Source organism: Sorex fumeus, unplaced genomic scaffold, assembly GCF_029834395.1.
Source record: "Sorex fumeus unplaced genomic scaffold, SorFum_2.1 ptg000045l, whole genome shotgun sequence".
NCBI classification, from domain to species: domain Eukaryota; kingdom Metazoa; phylum Chordata; class Mammalia; order Eulipotyphla; family Soricidae; genus Sorex; species Sorex fumeus.
Window position 1 is genome coordinate 15,294,093 of NW_026606102.1, and position 15,366 is coordinate 15,309,458.

General features: G+C 46.6%; 2 protein-coding genes across 8 annotated transcripts in view; one reads left to right on the top strand and one right to left on the bottom strand.

Annotated features, from left to right (window-relative positions):
• Positions 1 to 10,974, top strand: part of NRDC (nardilysin convertase) — a 68,990-nt gene extending 58,016 nt beyond the window's left edge. For both annotated transcript variants that reach the window (XM_056122446.1, XM_056122445.1), the window contains 12 exons: positions 665 to 815; positions 3,205 to 3,332; positions 3,843 to 4,005; positions 5,646 to 5,677; positions 5,865 to 6,003; positions 8,038 to 8,085; positions 8,242 to 8,294; positions 8,629 to 8,712; positions 9,236 to 9,326; positions 9,542 to 9,658; positions 10,585 to 10,674; positions 10,752 to 10,974. In XM_056122446.1, the coding sequence (XP_055978421.1) occupies positions 665 to 815; positions 3,205 to 3,332; positions 3,843 to 4,005; positions 5,646 to 5,677; positions 5,865 to 6,003; positions 8,038 to 8,085; positions 8,242 to 8,294; positions 8,629 to 8,712; positions 9,236 to 9,326; positions 9,542 to 9,658; positions 10,585 to 10,674; positions 10,752 to 10,949 (1,294 nt within the window). In that variant the 3' untranslated portion in view covers positions 10,950 to 10,974. The remainder of the gene's footprint in view (positions 1 to 664; positions 816 to 3,204; positions 3,333 to 3,842; positions 4,006 to 5,645; positions 5,678 to 5,864; positions 6,004 to 8,037; positions 8,086 to 8,241; positions 8,295 to 8,628; positions 8,713 to 9,235; positions 9,327 to 9,541; positions 9,659 to 10,584; positions 10,675 to 10,751) is intronic.
• A 429-nt stretch (positions 10,975 to 11,403) lies between these two features.
• OSBPL9 (oxysterol binding protein like 9) overlaps positions 11,404 to 15,366 on the bottom strand; it is a 180,849-nt gene continuing 176,886 nt past the window's right edge. For all 6 annotated transcript variants that reach the window (XM_056122452.1, XM_056122451.1, XM_056122448.1 and 3 more), the window contains 4 exons: positions 15,086 to 15,164; positions 13,606 to 13,697; positions 12,340 to 12,475; positions 11,404 to 12,085 (listed from right to left, as the gene is read on the bottom strand). In XM_056122452.1, the coding sequence (XP_055978427.1) occupies positions 12,011 to 12,085; positions 12,340 to 12,475; positions 13,606 to 13,697; positions 15,086 to 15,164 (382 nt within the window). In that variant the 3' untranslated portion in view covers positions 11,404 to 12,010. The remainder of the gene's footprint in view (positions 12,086 to 12,339; positions 12,476 to 13,605; positions 13,698 to 15,085; positions 15,165 to 15,366) is intronic.

The window sequence follows — 15,366 nt, forward strand, 5'->3', positions numbered from 1 at the left end:
ATCATGCCGGTAGTGTAGATTCTGTAGAATTATTGGATTGAGTAAAGTTCCTCAGATATGAGTTTGGGTTAGCATTTGGTGTATAATAAGAACTAATGGATTTTTTGATCCCATGTCTAGAGACTGCCGAGGAATCTCATTATACTTGGTTCTTTCCAGTGTAGATAGTTGCATTGTGGGAAATCAGAGAGCCTGAAATGTGTCTAAACCATGGAAGAGTTCAGGAATTGTTATACTTCTTTCTTTGACACTTAAAATGTAAAATTACAGCCTTAAAATGTCAAGCAGCACCATCATTCATTAATATTCCATTTACAAAGCACTTGACCCGTCCCATTCCTCAGCATTAACGGTCCAGTCAGCAGCCTAGTCTTGCAGGGATAACCAGAGCCATTAGACCTGGTGCCTTCTGCTCTTTCCATCATGAAGCACACATTTTCTCATTTCCTCTGTGTGCCTGACATGGAAAGCACTGGCAAGCACAGTGGAGGTGAAGTTCTGAGCAGCCCGGTGAAATGGTTCTGGGTGAGCTGCATTTACACCTGCATTACACCTGGGCTCAGTTAGTAGACACTTTACATTGTGGGGAAGTAGTTACCGTCCTAAAAGTGAGTTTCTCTGAGTCAGATTTATTCATGATGTTACTTGCATTTTGTACTCTCAGTGTGGTCCTCTTCGATATCTTTGTCAACATCCTTACTCATAACCTTGCGGAGCCAGCATATGAAGCAGATGTGGCACAACTGGAGTATAAGCTCGTAGCTGGAGAACATGGCTTAATTATTCGAGTGAAAGGATTCAATCACAAACTACCTGTAAGTTCAAGTGCTGTTTTTCTTCTTGCCTTTTTATATTACCTCAGGGCCAGAAAATCAGGTCAGGTGGTGAGAGCACAGGCCTGGCTCGGGAGAGACTCTAGTTCTGTCCCTGGCACGGCAGTGCCAGCCACCCGTGCTGTGTGGTGTGTCCCAGGCAGGCCCCACAGTGTTAAATAGGAAGTTAATGTTTTTTTTTTGCCGTTACCGCACCAAGCAGATAGACTTTTACATGGCATGCTCTGCATAGAAAGGAATATTTATTTCTTAATACAGCGGTATACAGCTTACTACATACATACGTGTATGTGTGTGTGTGTGTGTGTGTTCGTGCATGTGTAAAATTTAAAACTAGCTACAGTTCTGAGATATGGATGCAAACATTTTAAACATTTAATTTACTGAAAATTAAGTTTAACAGTGAAACCAAAAAGAGTAACCATAGCCAAATAATAGCATGGAAATGGCCAGTATTAGGAAGTTGATGAATACAGATGTTATAACAGAGGCCAAAAGAAAGCTATTGTGTGAATGTAGTAAAATATGTTCCAAAAGCCATTTGATAAATTTTGAGTTGATATTCCATGCTAGGGCTGGAGTGATAGATAGCACAGTGGGTGGGGCGTTTGCCTTGCAAGTGGCCAATATGACCGACCCGAGTTCGATTCCTCCACCCCTCTCGGAGAGCCCGGCAAGCTACCGAGAGTATCTTGCCCACACAGCAAAGCCTGGCAAGCTACCCTTGGCGTATTCAATATGCCAGACACAGTAACAATTGTCACAATGGAGACGTTACTGGGCCTGCTCGAGCAAATCGATGAACAACGGGAGGACAGTGACAGTGACAGTGATTCCATGTTAGAAGTAATGGAGGCAAGGAGGGACACACACACACACACACACACACACACACACACACACACACACACCTCTTTTTCTTTAAGAATTTACAGCACGGGCTGGAGCAGTAGCATAGCACAGTGGGTAGGGCATTTGCCTTGCTTGTGGCTGACCCAGATTTGATTCCCAGCATACCATATGGTCCCCTGAGCACTGCCAGGAGGATTCCTGAGTGCTGAGCCAGGAGTCAGCCATGAGTATTGTCGGGTATGATCCAAAAAGCAAAAAAAAAAAAAGTTACAGCACATATATTACTGACAAACCACTGAATTTTAAAATAGGAATAATCTGTGGATACCCACTATTACTGGCTGTATTAAGAACTATTTTAGAGGTTCTGGCTAGTATTTTAAAATGAAAAATGTACATTAAAATGAAATAAAAGTATGGGGGAAAAGTGTTTCTTTACAACTTCTATGATTATATTCATAGAAAACCTAAGATACTACCAAAATTTAAAAGAAAATGGGGCCGAAAATGTGGCTCCAGTGTAGAGCCGGGCCTTGCACCAGCGTGAGTGTCAGCAGTGCAGGCTCCACCCCCAGCACGCCAGGCTCTGGGGCTCTGACTGCCACTGGGCTATAGACCCTGATTAAAAGAAACTTGTGTGATGTGACTGGTTTTAAGATCAGTATATCAGAATGCACAGCTTTTCCCCCCTACAGTAGCAATAACTACTTAGAAATGCTGATAGAAGCAGTGTTTAATTATAATGCTGACTCAGTTAAATATCAAGGAGTAAGTAAGGAAAGTATAGGATCCATCTAAAGAACACCATCATCTTAGTCAAACATGCGAAGACTTTGGATAATGTTTAAATCACGTGTCTGGATGACAGTGTGAGAGCTGACAGTTGTCATTATTATCAAAATTGTATATGTGAATGTAGTTGTCTCAACCTATTCAGGTCACTTTTAGGGGGCTGGAGTGATGATACAGGGGTTGAGGCACTTGCCTTCCAGTCCACCAACTATAGTTTGAATCTCCAGTGCTGTATGTGGTCTGCTGAGCACTGTCAGAAGTGATCCCTGAGCACTGCTGGTGTGGGCCAAAAAGGCAAAACAAAAAATTGAAGAATGTTTAAAAATGCTCATAAAAAGATAGAGAACTATAATGTGGTGGGTAAGGTGCTTGCCGTGCACGTTCTGATCTGGATTCGATTTTGGCATCAGAAACATTACTTCGAGCATTGCCAAGAATAAGTCCTGAGCACAGCTGTGTGTGGCCCTAAGACCAAAAATAAAAAAAGAAAATTACAAGGAAAAAAAGTAAGGTAGTAGTTACTCCAAATTTGACAGTGGTTGAGCACTAGTGCCACGAGGATTGAGTCATCAGTACTTTTCATCTATTGCTGAAGTACCTGTTACCATCATGCTGTCAGGCCCATGGTAAAAAGCAGGGGAACACCAACACACCCTGCCCCAAACAGACGTTTCAGAAACTCATTGCTTGATGCTATCTCCACTCACAGTGCTGCTTCTCTGTTTAGCTCTTGTTCCAGCTTATTATTGACTACTTAGCGGAATTCAACTCCACCCCCGCCGTCTTCACCATGATAACGGAGCAGCTGAAGAAGACCTACTTTAACATTCTCATCAAGCCTGAGACTCTGGCCAAGTAGGTGCCCCGGGCCCTACTCATCTGAGACCTGCAAGTATAGGCTTCCTGGAGGGGGGTTAGGTGTGGTGAGTTTGAGGTCTAGTTTTCAGACATGTTAGAATTTTGCAAAGTGAATACCTGTTCATTGGGTTATAGGAATTCTAAACCCAAGTAAAAATCAGTGAAAATTTTTATTAGGAGAAGCTGGAGTGATAGCACGGCAGAGGAGACACTCGCCTTGCTTGTGGCCAATGCGGGTTTGAGCTCTAGCATCCCATTATGGTCCCCCAAGCCCTGTTTGGAGTAATTGGAGTGCAAAGTCATGAGTCGCCTCTCCCAGGGGCCCTGTGAAATGGTGCTGCTGGAGTCCAGTGGTGCTGGACGCCCTTGGGGCACACCTGGCAGAGCTGGCGATTGAACTTGGGGCTTCTACAGGCAAGACGTGTGCGCTAGCCCCCTTGAGCCGTCTCCCTAGCTCCTCATGATTCATTTCTTATAGGAAACCTTTATTTCTCGTCCTCTCTACAGAGATGTGCGGCTTTTAATTCTGGAGTATGCCCGTTGGTCTATGATTGACAAGTACCGTGCCCTGATGGATGGCCTTTCCCTGGAGTCTTTGCTGAGCTTTGTCAGGGAATTCAAATCCCAGCTCTTTGTTGAGGGCCTGGTGCAAGGAAATGTCACGAGCACAGTGAGTGTTGGGTACCCTGTGGCCGCGACCTGGTCTGAATGCTATTGCGAAGTCTGTAACTGTGTGAATTTGACCCTCAAGGAAAGTTCTGGAGTCTGGGCAGCCAGCATCATCACCGTCTGTATGGAAGGAAGCTGCCCACTCTGATATTGAGAAGGACCAGGAGGTCCTGGAATAACCAGGACTGGGAGTGAGACAAGTTTGGTAGATAAATGGAATTCGTTATACTGAAGATTCTGTGTGGAAACTACAGACAGTTTAAAAAGAGAGCTGGAGATGGGGAGGGATCATATTACATACAAATGTACTCCACATTTTTTTTTCTGGTTCTTAGGTCACACCTGGCTGTGCACAGGTTTACTCCTGGCTCTCTGTTCAAAGGTCACTCCTGGTGGGGCTCAGGAAACCATATGGGGTGCCAGGATCAAACCTGGGTTGGCTGCGTGCAAGTTCCCACTGTATTATCTCTCTGGCCCCAAAACACACACCCCCACATTCTTAGTCAGAATTTGTATGTCGAGCTAAGGAGCTCAGGCCGTATCTTGTTGTTAAGAGAGGGTCACTAAAGGAGTAAGGAGGGTTTGTCTAAGATCCAGAGAGACCAGTGATGGAACTGACAGAGTTGACATGAAGTGTTATTCTACTTCTTAGGTGCAGAGCAGACTCTGAGCCTGGGAACCAAGTAGAATGGGGACACTTAGGGGTGGGAGAGGGAGAAAGGGCTGTTGTTTATGGGTAATTTTAATTCTACAAAATGAAAAAGTCCTGGTGCTCCTTTTCATCCTCATTGATTATACGTAACACTGAAACTGTACTCCTAAACACGTTATGTGTTTTTACCAACAGAAAGAAAAGAACAGGCTAAAAAAATAATAAAACTAAAACGCTAAAGTGAGAAGTGATGACTAGGCAAAATAAGTGGAAAGATCCAAGAATTAGAGGATGACAAAGCTCCGGCACCAATTAGATGTGGGGATGAGGGAGAAGTTAGGGGCACCAGGGTCATGTGTTTTAGGGTCATGTGTGCCACAAATGAGAACAGTGTAATTGACCCTTGAGACTGCTGTCCCTGCTGCTGCTTTGTCCCCCACCACAAGCCCTGCTGAGTTTCTATTGTGTCCACAGAAAGAAGTGTGGGAAGCAGAAGTGTCTGCTTCTCGGAGCCGGTGGGGGTCCCCCTCATCTGGGTGCCAAGGCCTTAGTTACCATGAGTGGCCATGACAGTGGATACTCTGGAGGGGGAGGTGTCATGGGTCGGGGGTATAGTGGAGTCACGTAAGAGTGATGTGCGGTTCCCCGCACTGTTCCACAGTCTGGTGACTGGCCTGGGCTTTCCCAAGTCACAGCTGTCGTAGGGCTGCAGCCTCGAGGATGACTTGTGTGACTCCAAGTGACACAGTAGGAAATGTCAGTGTGTGGAGACGGTGCCCAGGGAGGGTGGAGGGCTTCAGTTCACTGAGAGCTGTGTGGTAAGGGGCTGTGTGAGTGTTGGTGATGCGAGGGGCCAGGAAGGAATGACCCAGTGGCTGGATCAGCCTCCATAGCATCTCCAGAGTGTAAAACTCAGACTGTAGCTGGCTCTGGAGGAAATGAATGCCAGGGAGACGGATGTTCTTACTCTCTTTTCCTTTGCCTCTTAGGAATCTACGGATTTCCTGAAGTATGTTGTTGAGTGAGTATTGGTTTTCTCTCTGGGGTTAGCTGTGTGCCTCCCAGCAGGGGGGCCTTGAGGCACAACCAAGTTACTCAGTCTGCAGTGAAGCTGCTTCTGTGGAGGGTCTTGGGGGCTGGTCACAGAACAGCAGCTGGGAAGGACAGGAAAGGTGCAGCCTCTCAGCGACTGTCCTGTTCCTCTGCAGCAAACTGAACTTCACACCTCTGGAGCAGGAGATGCCTGTGCAGTTCCAGGTGGTTGAGCTGCCCAGTGGCCACCACCTCTGCAAAGTGAGAGCCCTGAACAAGGGGGACGCCAACTCGGAAGTCACCGTGTACTACCAGGTCAGTTGGCCTCTGGTTTCCTCAGCCAGGGATGGGCCTAAGGTGCCTGCGAGGAATGACCCAGTGACCGTCAGGCCCTTTCACAGTTTCGGACTTGGGGTCACTTGTTCTTTTGAAGTGTGATGACTTTTTTTTTGGGGGGGGGGAGGGTGGAGGGTGCCACACCTGGCAGTGCTCAGGGTTTATTCTTGGTTCTGTACTCAGGGATCACTCTTGGTGGGGCTCAGGGGAATCTTAGGGGGTGCCAGGGATCGAACTCGGGTCAGCTGCATGCAAGGCAAGCGCCCTAGCTGCTGTACTACACTGTCCCCTGGAGACTACTGACTGAAAATGTAATATTTTACATTAGAAAATGGCTCTAGTCAGTGAAATGATGGGTGCCAAGGAGGGAACCAGGGGCCTCACACAGGGGAGGCAAGTGCTTTACCTCTGAGCGACAACCAGACCCAAATGTTTCTGCCTTAGTCACCCGGCCTCTAGTTTAGAGGCACCTATTCCTACATGCTCCCCTGATGCCACGCCCAAGAAGGCGGCTCTTTGTAGAAAATCCCAGTTTAGAAAGAGATGAAAGGACACAGCCAAGCAGCCAGTAGACAGCAGAGTTGCTTCAGGGTTGGAATGAAAGTTTTCAAAGCACCTGGGACAGGGGCTTTATTGGGAGCTTGTTTGGCAGGGAAATGTGAGGACCAGTGTCCCTTGTTTTCCTGCCATCAAGTTTTGTTTCTTGTATTTGGCTCCTTCGTTCCTTCCACACCACTCTAGAGAGGTGGGGTGAGGCACAAGGAACCAGGCTGGTTTACCTCAGCCTGTGGGGCCAGTGTCTGCCCACATTGATCTCAGACCTCCTGGACTTGGGGTTCTTGTGGTCGCTTTTATGGTCCTGAGGCTCAGCACGAGGAATCCCTTCTCTCAGGCCCTTCCAAACTCCCTGGTGTGCTTGAGCGGGGGCTGCCGCCGCCACCACTCAGTCATCCTGTGGTGCTTGTGCCCCGCGCATGTGTGGAGTCTCCCTCTGACCAGAGCTGCCCGGGTTCCTCCTCCCCCACACTGTAGGTCACGCTCCAGAGACTGGCAGGCCCCAGGCTTCATCAAGGGTCTGGCCTGGCCCCACATAGCTCTGCCCTCATTTCTGGATTTTTTCTGCCCCACACCTAGAGTTGTACACATTTTACACAGGATTTCCTGTTGTAGACTGTGTTGAGGTAGGGTCCATTCAGCACCTTTTAGAACTGATGGGTAATATAATTGCTTTTTAGGGAACTTCTCTCCTCACAGGTCATTTTCGGCAATCAGTTGATAAACTTTGTGGAAGATAATGTGGGGGTTAGGGTTTGTGCTTTGCATGTGCCCTACCCGTTTCATCCATGGCACCATGCGCCCCCTGTCCCCACTCTAGCATCACCGATCAGAGCCCTGGAGGCCCCCAAGCATGGCCAGGTGTAACCCCGCTGGTCCCCAGCACTGTCCTCGCTGGCACTGTCTTGCCTGCAGTGGCTGAGTGTCTCTGGGAGTTTCCCAGGCGCCTGCCGGTGTCGGAGCTTGAGCTGCGCTGGCGGTGCCCTGCCTGCTCGCCTCCTGCCCTCCCCTTCTGTTGCTGCTTTGCCAGGCTCTGGACAGCCAGGATTTGGTCTCCAAGGGAGGCACAGCTTCTTGGGCATTGAACACTCCACTCATTTGGCTCTCTGTTGCTGCAAAAGATCCAGTTCAGCCTTTCCACCCAAGGAGGTGGTCCAGGCGCCCCTGTTGATCCCTAGATACCTGCTCTCTTAAGACCTTGCTTTTTCTGTGTCCTTTGGGCCCGAGGACAGGTCGAGGCTGAGGATGTCTGGCCCCCCTCCCCCCATGACCCGCTGTTCTGCGTAAGGATAGGGAGTACAGCTGACCTAGTGTAACAACCTTGTTGAGGACCTGGGAGGGTGGGCTCCACTCTCCAGAGCAGATAGGAGGGCAGGGCTTGGGAATAAAGGTGTGCCAACGCTTACCGGGGTGCCCGAGCCTGTGAGCTGAATTCTCTGATCTGAGGCTTCTTTTCAGTCAGGTACCAGGAGCCTGAAGGAGTACACGCTCATGGAGCTGCTGGTGGTGAGTGGGCCGAGTACAAGGCAGCATGGTTGACTTATCTTCTGGGCATCGAGAGGGCAGGGAGGGAGACTGGACTTGGGAGCTGTGGAACCTTGTGGGGAAGAAATGGAAGATTCCCGTGGCAGCTGAACTGATGGGCTTGTGGTTGAATTACAGATGCACATGGAAGAGCCTTGTTTTGATTTCCTTCGAACTAAGCAGACCCTTGGGTAAGTCCCCAGCACAGCGCTGGGCTCAGGTGGAGGTTTGGCATGTGGCCTCACTCAGCGGCCTCGCAGCGCTCTTTGGTCCCTGCGGTCCCTGCAGACCTGAGAGCCCAACCCATAGCCCAAACCATAGCCTCCTGTCATCTGGCGTTTGGTCGCTTTAGTGAGAGAAACCAGGTCAGCCTGGATTCCTGAAGAGGGGGGCGGGGGGCATGCTGACTCCGACCTGAAAATGGGTGCACACACGTCATTCAGAACCACAAGGCCTAGTCTGTGGAGGCCTCTTCTTATGCCTTGGTGCCTGAGGGCCGGCTAACGATTTCCTCTCTGGCTCTAGGTACCATGTCTACCCAACCTGCAGGAACACATCTGGAATTCTGGGATTTTCCGTCACTGTGGGGACGCAGGCAACCAAATACAAGTAAGTATGCACGCAACTAGTCTTGGCAGAGCAAGTAGGCCCACGGATGCTTCCTGAAACCGTAGGCAACTGACCACTCAAGGCTGGCCTCATTCAGTCACAACTGTGGAGAGTGGCTCATCAGTGCCCTATCCAGCATGGGTCACTGGTTCTTTTTTGACTCAAACCCTGTAGTCGTTGAGCAGGACTTGTATTTCTTCTGAGAATAAGGCAGGAAAAGATGCTTTACCTGGCCTTTATGCTAGGACCAAGGTCTAAAGGTCTTCTCAGCTTTGGAATGTCCAAGCTTGGCTCACTGCAGATACCAGGGAATTGGGCAGAGGTCAGCTTCCTCCTGTAGCTTAAGGCCATTGGCCTGTTCTTTTTTGGCCTGGGCTGGGTGGTTTAGGATGGTTCACACCTGGTGATACCACGTGATGTGAGGCTTCAACGTGGGGCTCCCAGATGGAAAACCTCTGCTCTAGGCCTGAGAACCATATCCTGGGCACACAGACAACTTTTAACTGAAGATGTTTTATTCCAGCTCCGAAGTGGTTGACAAGAAAATAGAAGAATTTCTTTCTAGCTTTGAGGAGAAGATTGAGAACCTCACTGAGGATGCATTCAATACCCAGGTGACTGCACTGTTCTGGCTTACTGGCCTGTGATCCAGCTCTGCACTTGGCCAGTGTCTGTAGCCTCACCTTCATCTGACCCCCATGTCCGTGTTTTATCCCCCGCATTCCGCTAGGAGTGCCAAGTGGAAACAGCACTGCAGACCCGACTGTAGAGCCGGTGTTTTGTGGGAGAACTGGGTAATGCCACAGCTGCGCTCTTTCTGATGTAACAGGTCACAGCTCTGATCAAGCTCAAGGAGTGTGAGGACACCCACCTGGGGGAGGAGGTGGATAGAAACTGGAACGAAGTGGTGACGCAGCAGTACCTCTTTGACCGCCTTGCCCACGAGGTACAGCCACCCTGTCTGCATCACCAGTAACCAGCAAATCGATACTGTGTGGAGAGGCCTGGGCCGTGGACCCAGGATTGTCTGTCACTTGCCCCATCTCGTCATTGATTGCTCAAATGTTGGGAGTTTCTTTCTGTACTCCCTTCTCTAGCACATTAGGTGACAAGACAGCTGGATGCTAACCTTTGCCCTCTCGTGTCCTGTGCCGCCAATTTCAGTCAGAACAAACTCACTTTTGTATGACCGAGGCTGAGATTTGTGGGGGCAGAAAGGGTTTTATGTTCTAAAGAAAATTGGTCTTTGTGGGATGTTTTCAGGTCTACGTACATCATTGGTCAGTATTACTAAGTCACCCACCACTAAGTAGTAAAACCCACCAAAAGAGTTCTGGGTCCTCCAATCCAGGGCTCTGATAATATTCCCTATAAGGTGAACTAGTGAAGGCCATCTTCATTTCAGTGGGGCACGAAGAGTTTTTTACTGGGACCGGAGGGAGAGTACAGGGGGTAGGGAGGCACCTGTTCTATACAGTCAAAGTGACTGTTTACTCAGCCCAGTCCTTCAGCACTCCAGTTTTCCAAAACAGAGGTAGGACAGATCAGGTTTCTTCACCTGTTTCCCTAGTGGATTTTCTCAAGTTACCATGTGCATGCAAAGTGACACTGAGCCAGTGCATACAGCACTTAGCTGTAATTACAGCTTGCTTCTCTGCCAGGGCTGGTTGTTTCTATAAAACACAGATGTGTCACGTACAGAGAACTCATTTTTTATCCTACACTGGAAGGTTAAGGGGTCAAGCTGAGCCTTCAAAGGGCATGTTCAGGTGTGCTGAGCAGGGCCAAGGAGAGCTAGGGGTTATGTTTTAAGACCTATGGAGTACACTGTTAGTCTTTTATAGCTTGCCTTTCCTATTTTCTCTTTGCAAGATCGAAGCACTGAAGTCATTCTCAAAATCAGACTTAGTCAACTGGTTCAAGGCTCACAGAGGACCAGGAAGTAAAATGCTCAGTGTCCATGTGAGTATTTCATGCTTTACATAGTTGTCATGCAGATTGGTGCTGCAGATCCTAATAGGTCTTTGGCCTCTTTTCAGGTTGTTGGATTTGGGAAGTATGAGACAGAAGAAGATGGCGCCCCCTACAGTGAAGATTCAAGCTCTTCTTGTGATGCGATGCAGTTAACCTACCTGCCAACCTCTCCTCTGCTGGCAGAGTCCACCATCCCCATCACTGATATCAGGGCCTTTACATCAACACTTAACCTTCTCCCCTACCATAAAATAGTCAAATAAACTGCAGTCTTGTTGGCCTGAAGAACTGTGCACTTAAAAATGCGTATTTCATGAAATGTTACTATTGCCTTAGGGCTTCTGTACCTGCATCACAGAATCTGATTCATTCCTTCCAAGCCAAAGGTAGCTAGGATTGACAGGCTTGGAGGAGCAGTTTGAAACCACTGTCCCTCTCAGATTGACAGTCCCCATGTTACTGTCCTTCAGTTTACTGTTTCAGTGGATGGGCAACAAGATACTGGCAGTCCTGATGTGCACTATGAGAATTAAGAGTGGAGTAGATGAGAGTGACGGGGGTGAGAAAAGAACAGACTGTCCGTTATGGTCCATTGTCCTGGTAAAAAGTCAACTCCTATATTCAAGCTTGCCGAAATATTGGTACTGGTTTAACCATAAATACAAGAAACACATTTTTGGAAAAATCACTTTATGAAGCCTTTAAGAAGCTAGTAACTGTAGTCCAGAGTTAGATACAATTTAATAGGTCAATTCCAAAATAAAAATTATTGGAGACCATGAAATTTCTTAACACTTGATTTTAATACATACATTGCACTAATTTTCTAAAATAACTCGGAGGAAACACTATTTACAGTAAATGGAATATTCATGAAAAATCTGCCATCAGGTGTATATGTATATATGTATGTGTGTGTATATATATGTGTGCGTGTGTGTGTGTATATATATATGTATATGTATATATATATATATAACCTGATTACGTGAACTAGAAACATGTTGTACATCTCAGTAGCAGTAGTAGAATGCATAATTTGAGACCAGAATTTATAAATGCTTTTCAAAGCACAGAGTTTGGAAAAGGTGCAGACATCTTGTTTTCAAAACCTGAAGCGTTTCCTCAGGACTGAAGTCAAAATTGTAACTGCCACGGAAGAGGAAAAAAAGGAAGCTTCTCTTGCTTTAATTGTTCACCTGCATCGGAAAGTCCGGTATCCCTGAGATAGGAACCACTGCAATAAAGAAGGGAGTGAGCAGGTTCTCCCCAGAAAGGCGGCTGCTTAATTATGCCTACTGCTCTGGTCTTTGCATTTTCCAACCTAATGCTTGGCAGCACCAAGACGTTTCAGTAACGGTTCATCATAAACCCAACATTCTCCATCTTCGTGAAATAACTGTAAGAGAAAAGAGAGGAATTCAGTTGCACACTTAGAAACACAATCTTTGTACTCCGATTTTATTGCTGTATGTCTTCTCCCCATGGACCTTCACGGAGGGCAGTTTCATGCAGTGTCCCTCCCCAGGCCAATCGAAAGTGCTGTTTGGGGTAGCCCACCCCACCACTCAGAGAATTTAATGAGGCCCAGACCAGGGTGTACTGGGTGAGGAGCAGTGGGAAGCTGGCGCAGAATCTCCAAAGTCAGCTTACCCTTGTTTCCCACTGAATTTCCTTCTCCTTCCTGTCTCTAGCTTCTGCTCTCTGTCTTTCTTCAAGTCTATGTTTGGCTTCAGTTGCTGCATCAATGTCTCTGATTTTTAAGTTGAAAGTTACGTCCTTCCAAAGGCTAAAAAAAAAGCAGCAAAGGTGGTAAGTGGAAACAAGGCGCTAAGTGGAAACAGGAGGTGGAGCTGGCAGTCTTGAGAACAGGTCTAGGGCCACCCAAGCACAGCATCATTAGTCCAAATCAAATGGCATTAAGTGCTGTTTTCGAAGACAGGCGCTCTGTGGCCCCAAGGTACTGAGTTAACAGAGAGTGGAAGATTCTACTGCTAGTGTCAGGAAGAAACGGGTGGGTGGAAAGTGGAATCTACGCTGACTAGAAAGAAGAGAGGGAGCTGAGACTACTTCTGACTCCAGCCATAGCCCTGAGGGGTGTCAGCTCACCTCTCTACCTCCCATGTCCTTCACTATAGAAAAGGATTGGATCAGAAGAACTGAAGTTCCATTTCAGGGGGGGAAAAAAAGAAACGTTTTCACACCCTTAGAAATTCTCTCCCTGATATGCTAACAGAATTTTAGTGTATGATTCCTCAACCAAAGGTCTTACTTTACGGCCTGGAATGGAGCTCAGGTGGTAGAGCACATGGCTTGCAGCAACAGTAATTTAAACCTTATTTTATCATGCAAAAGGGAAAGGGGAAAATATGAGACTATTAGAAAACTGCAAGCCAATGAGCTATTTGATAATACTGAGTTTATTATTTTTGCTTCTGGTGTCAGGGATTCAAGTCCAGGACTTCATGCTCCCTTCATGGGCTTTACCTCTCCACAAACTACACCTCTCCTCCTGGAAACTTTCTTTGTAAAGCACTATAATTACACTGTAGCTAGCGTTTCTGTTTCTAAAAGTCATATTAGAGACACATACTATATACATTAAAAATACTTAAAAATAAAACTTTTTTGCAAACAGCAACAAAGACATGAAGGTATTTTTTTTTCTATCTACCTCTTAACTGGGATCCCAATGCTATGTCATATACAACAAAGATTGGGACTAGAGTAGCAGAGCAAGTATGCTGCTTGCCTTGCATATGACCAACACAGGTTCGATCCCCAATGCCTCGTAGGTAACTGGCACATGCGGGAGCTCGCTATGAAGCCAGGTGTCCTCCAGGCTGCTGTGCTAGCACAGCCCTAAGCCAGCCAGTGCAGGGCCCAGGCACACTCGCTCCCGAGCCGCTGTCTCCTTACCTTCGGGACTCGTATTCATTCTGATCTTCCAACTTCCTCACTTTCTTCTTGATTATAGGTAACTTCTTGGTATCTACAAAAACTGTATTTTCCTAGAAAGGAAAGGCAGGTACAGTTCTGTTCCCATTAGAAAGAAAGTGCAACTCTTCCTAGAAGATTTCAATTAACAGGTGTAAAACTCGTGATACGCATACCTCATCTTATCGCACTTTACGTATTATAACAAATTGGAGGTTTGTGACTACCCTGTGACAAGTCCGTCAGTGCTTATTTTCCCAACAGCCTGTGCTTAAATTTGTGTTATGTTCAGTGAATAGATGTATACCGAGTTGTAAGAATACTGCACACTTAAGGAGAGTACAACTCTGCCTTAGAACTTATTTGTGAAACTTGCTTTGTGGTGAGATTGTTTTGATTCTTTTTACAGGGTAGTCTGAGACCAAACCCACAACCAGAAGTATGCCCAAATATGTCAGTGCTGTAGACCTGCAATTCTCACTGGAGGCTACTGCAAGGGACCAACCAGGACAGAGGCAGGAAGGGGACCACTGCTGGAAAAGGCAGAGAAATACTGATGCAGATAACAGTTTCATATGTAATCTTCAGCATAAAAGAGAGTTGTGTGTCTTAAGTTTTGGTAATGATTATTCCATTCAATGGACATTTTCAATTTGGCTATGTCCTACAGATCTTGGGCTAATTACCTTGGACCCAAAACAAGTTTTTTTTTTTTATTGGTTCACACCACCAGTGCTTAGACCTTACTCCTGGCAGGCTTGGGGGACCATGTGGGGTGCTGAGGATCAAACCTGGGCCAGCAAGTGAAAGGCAACTGCCTTACTTGCTGTACCACTTCTCCAGCTCCCAAACAAGTATTAAGTATGGTCAGGTATTTTTTCACAGTTTGGACTCTCCATATAGAAAACAATTCTTTTTAAAGCATGATAATCACATTGTAGCCAGTGTTTTGTTTTTTTAAAGTCATGTTAGACACATACTATATAAGTACATACTTGTATGAAATAAAAATAAAACTTTCTTGCAAACAACAAAGACTTCTTGGCTCTTCTTGTAAGTCACATACTTCCTCCTACCATTTGTAAGCTCCTTGAGGCCCAGAACTGTCACACTCATTTCTTTATCCCTAGTGCCAGAGAGTGAGTATGTTTCTTATACAAAGTCAAACCGTGTAGAAAACACAAGCTAGTCTAGCATTTCATTAATGCATTACTAATTCTAATATGTAAGCTAACACCAACTGGATATTTGCTATGTGCCAAGCATTTTTGCTTTTCCACATGTATTCTTGGTGTTCTGACTGAAGAGGGGAGGAAACTATTCAACAGCCTGTTCTTCTGGGGAAGGGGTGGCCGAGGGAAAACACTGGCCTTCTATTAGCACTAGATTTCCAAACAAAGAAAGAGTAAAGAATAAGGTACAGTCCAATGTAACCCACAACAAGTGGCAAAAGACTTCTTACCCCTGTCGCGTATTTTGCATACATTATACCATTCCATTCCCCTTCAATTGAGCAAAAGGACTTCTTGTCATTTGGTGAACTAAACAGAAAAAGAAACATTTGTGTTAGTCTCAAGCTACAAGTTATTCTACTGAAAATATCTGGGGAACAAGGATGTGGCTCAAGTGGTAGAGCTTATGTCTGTGTTTAAGGCTCAGAGTTAAAGCCCAGAATGGCACAGCCCTCAAGCACCACTGAGTGCAGTCCCCACAAAAGTAACAAAAAGTATTAAAACCAAAAAA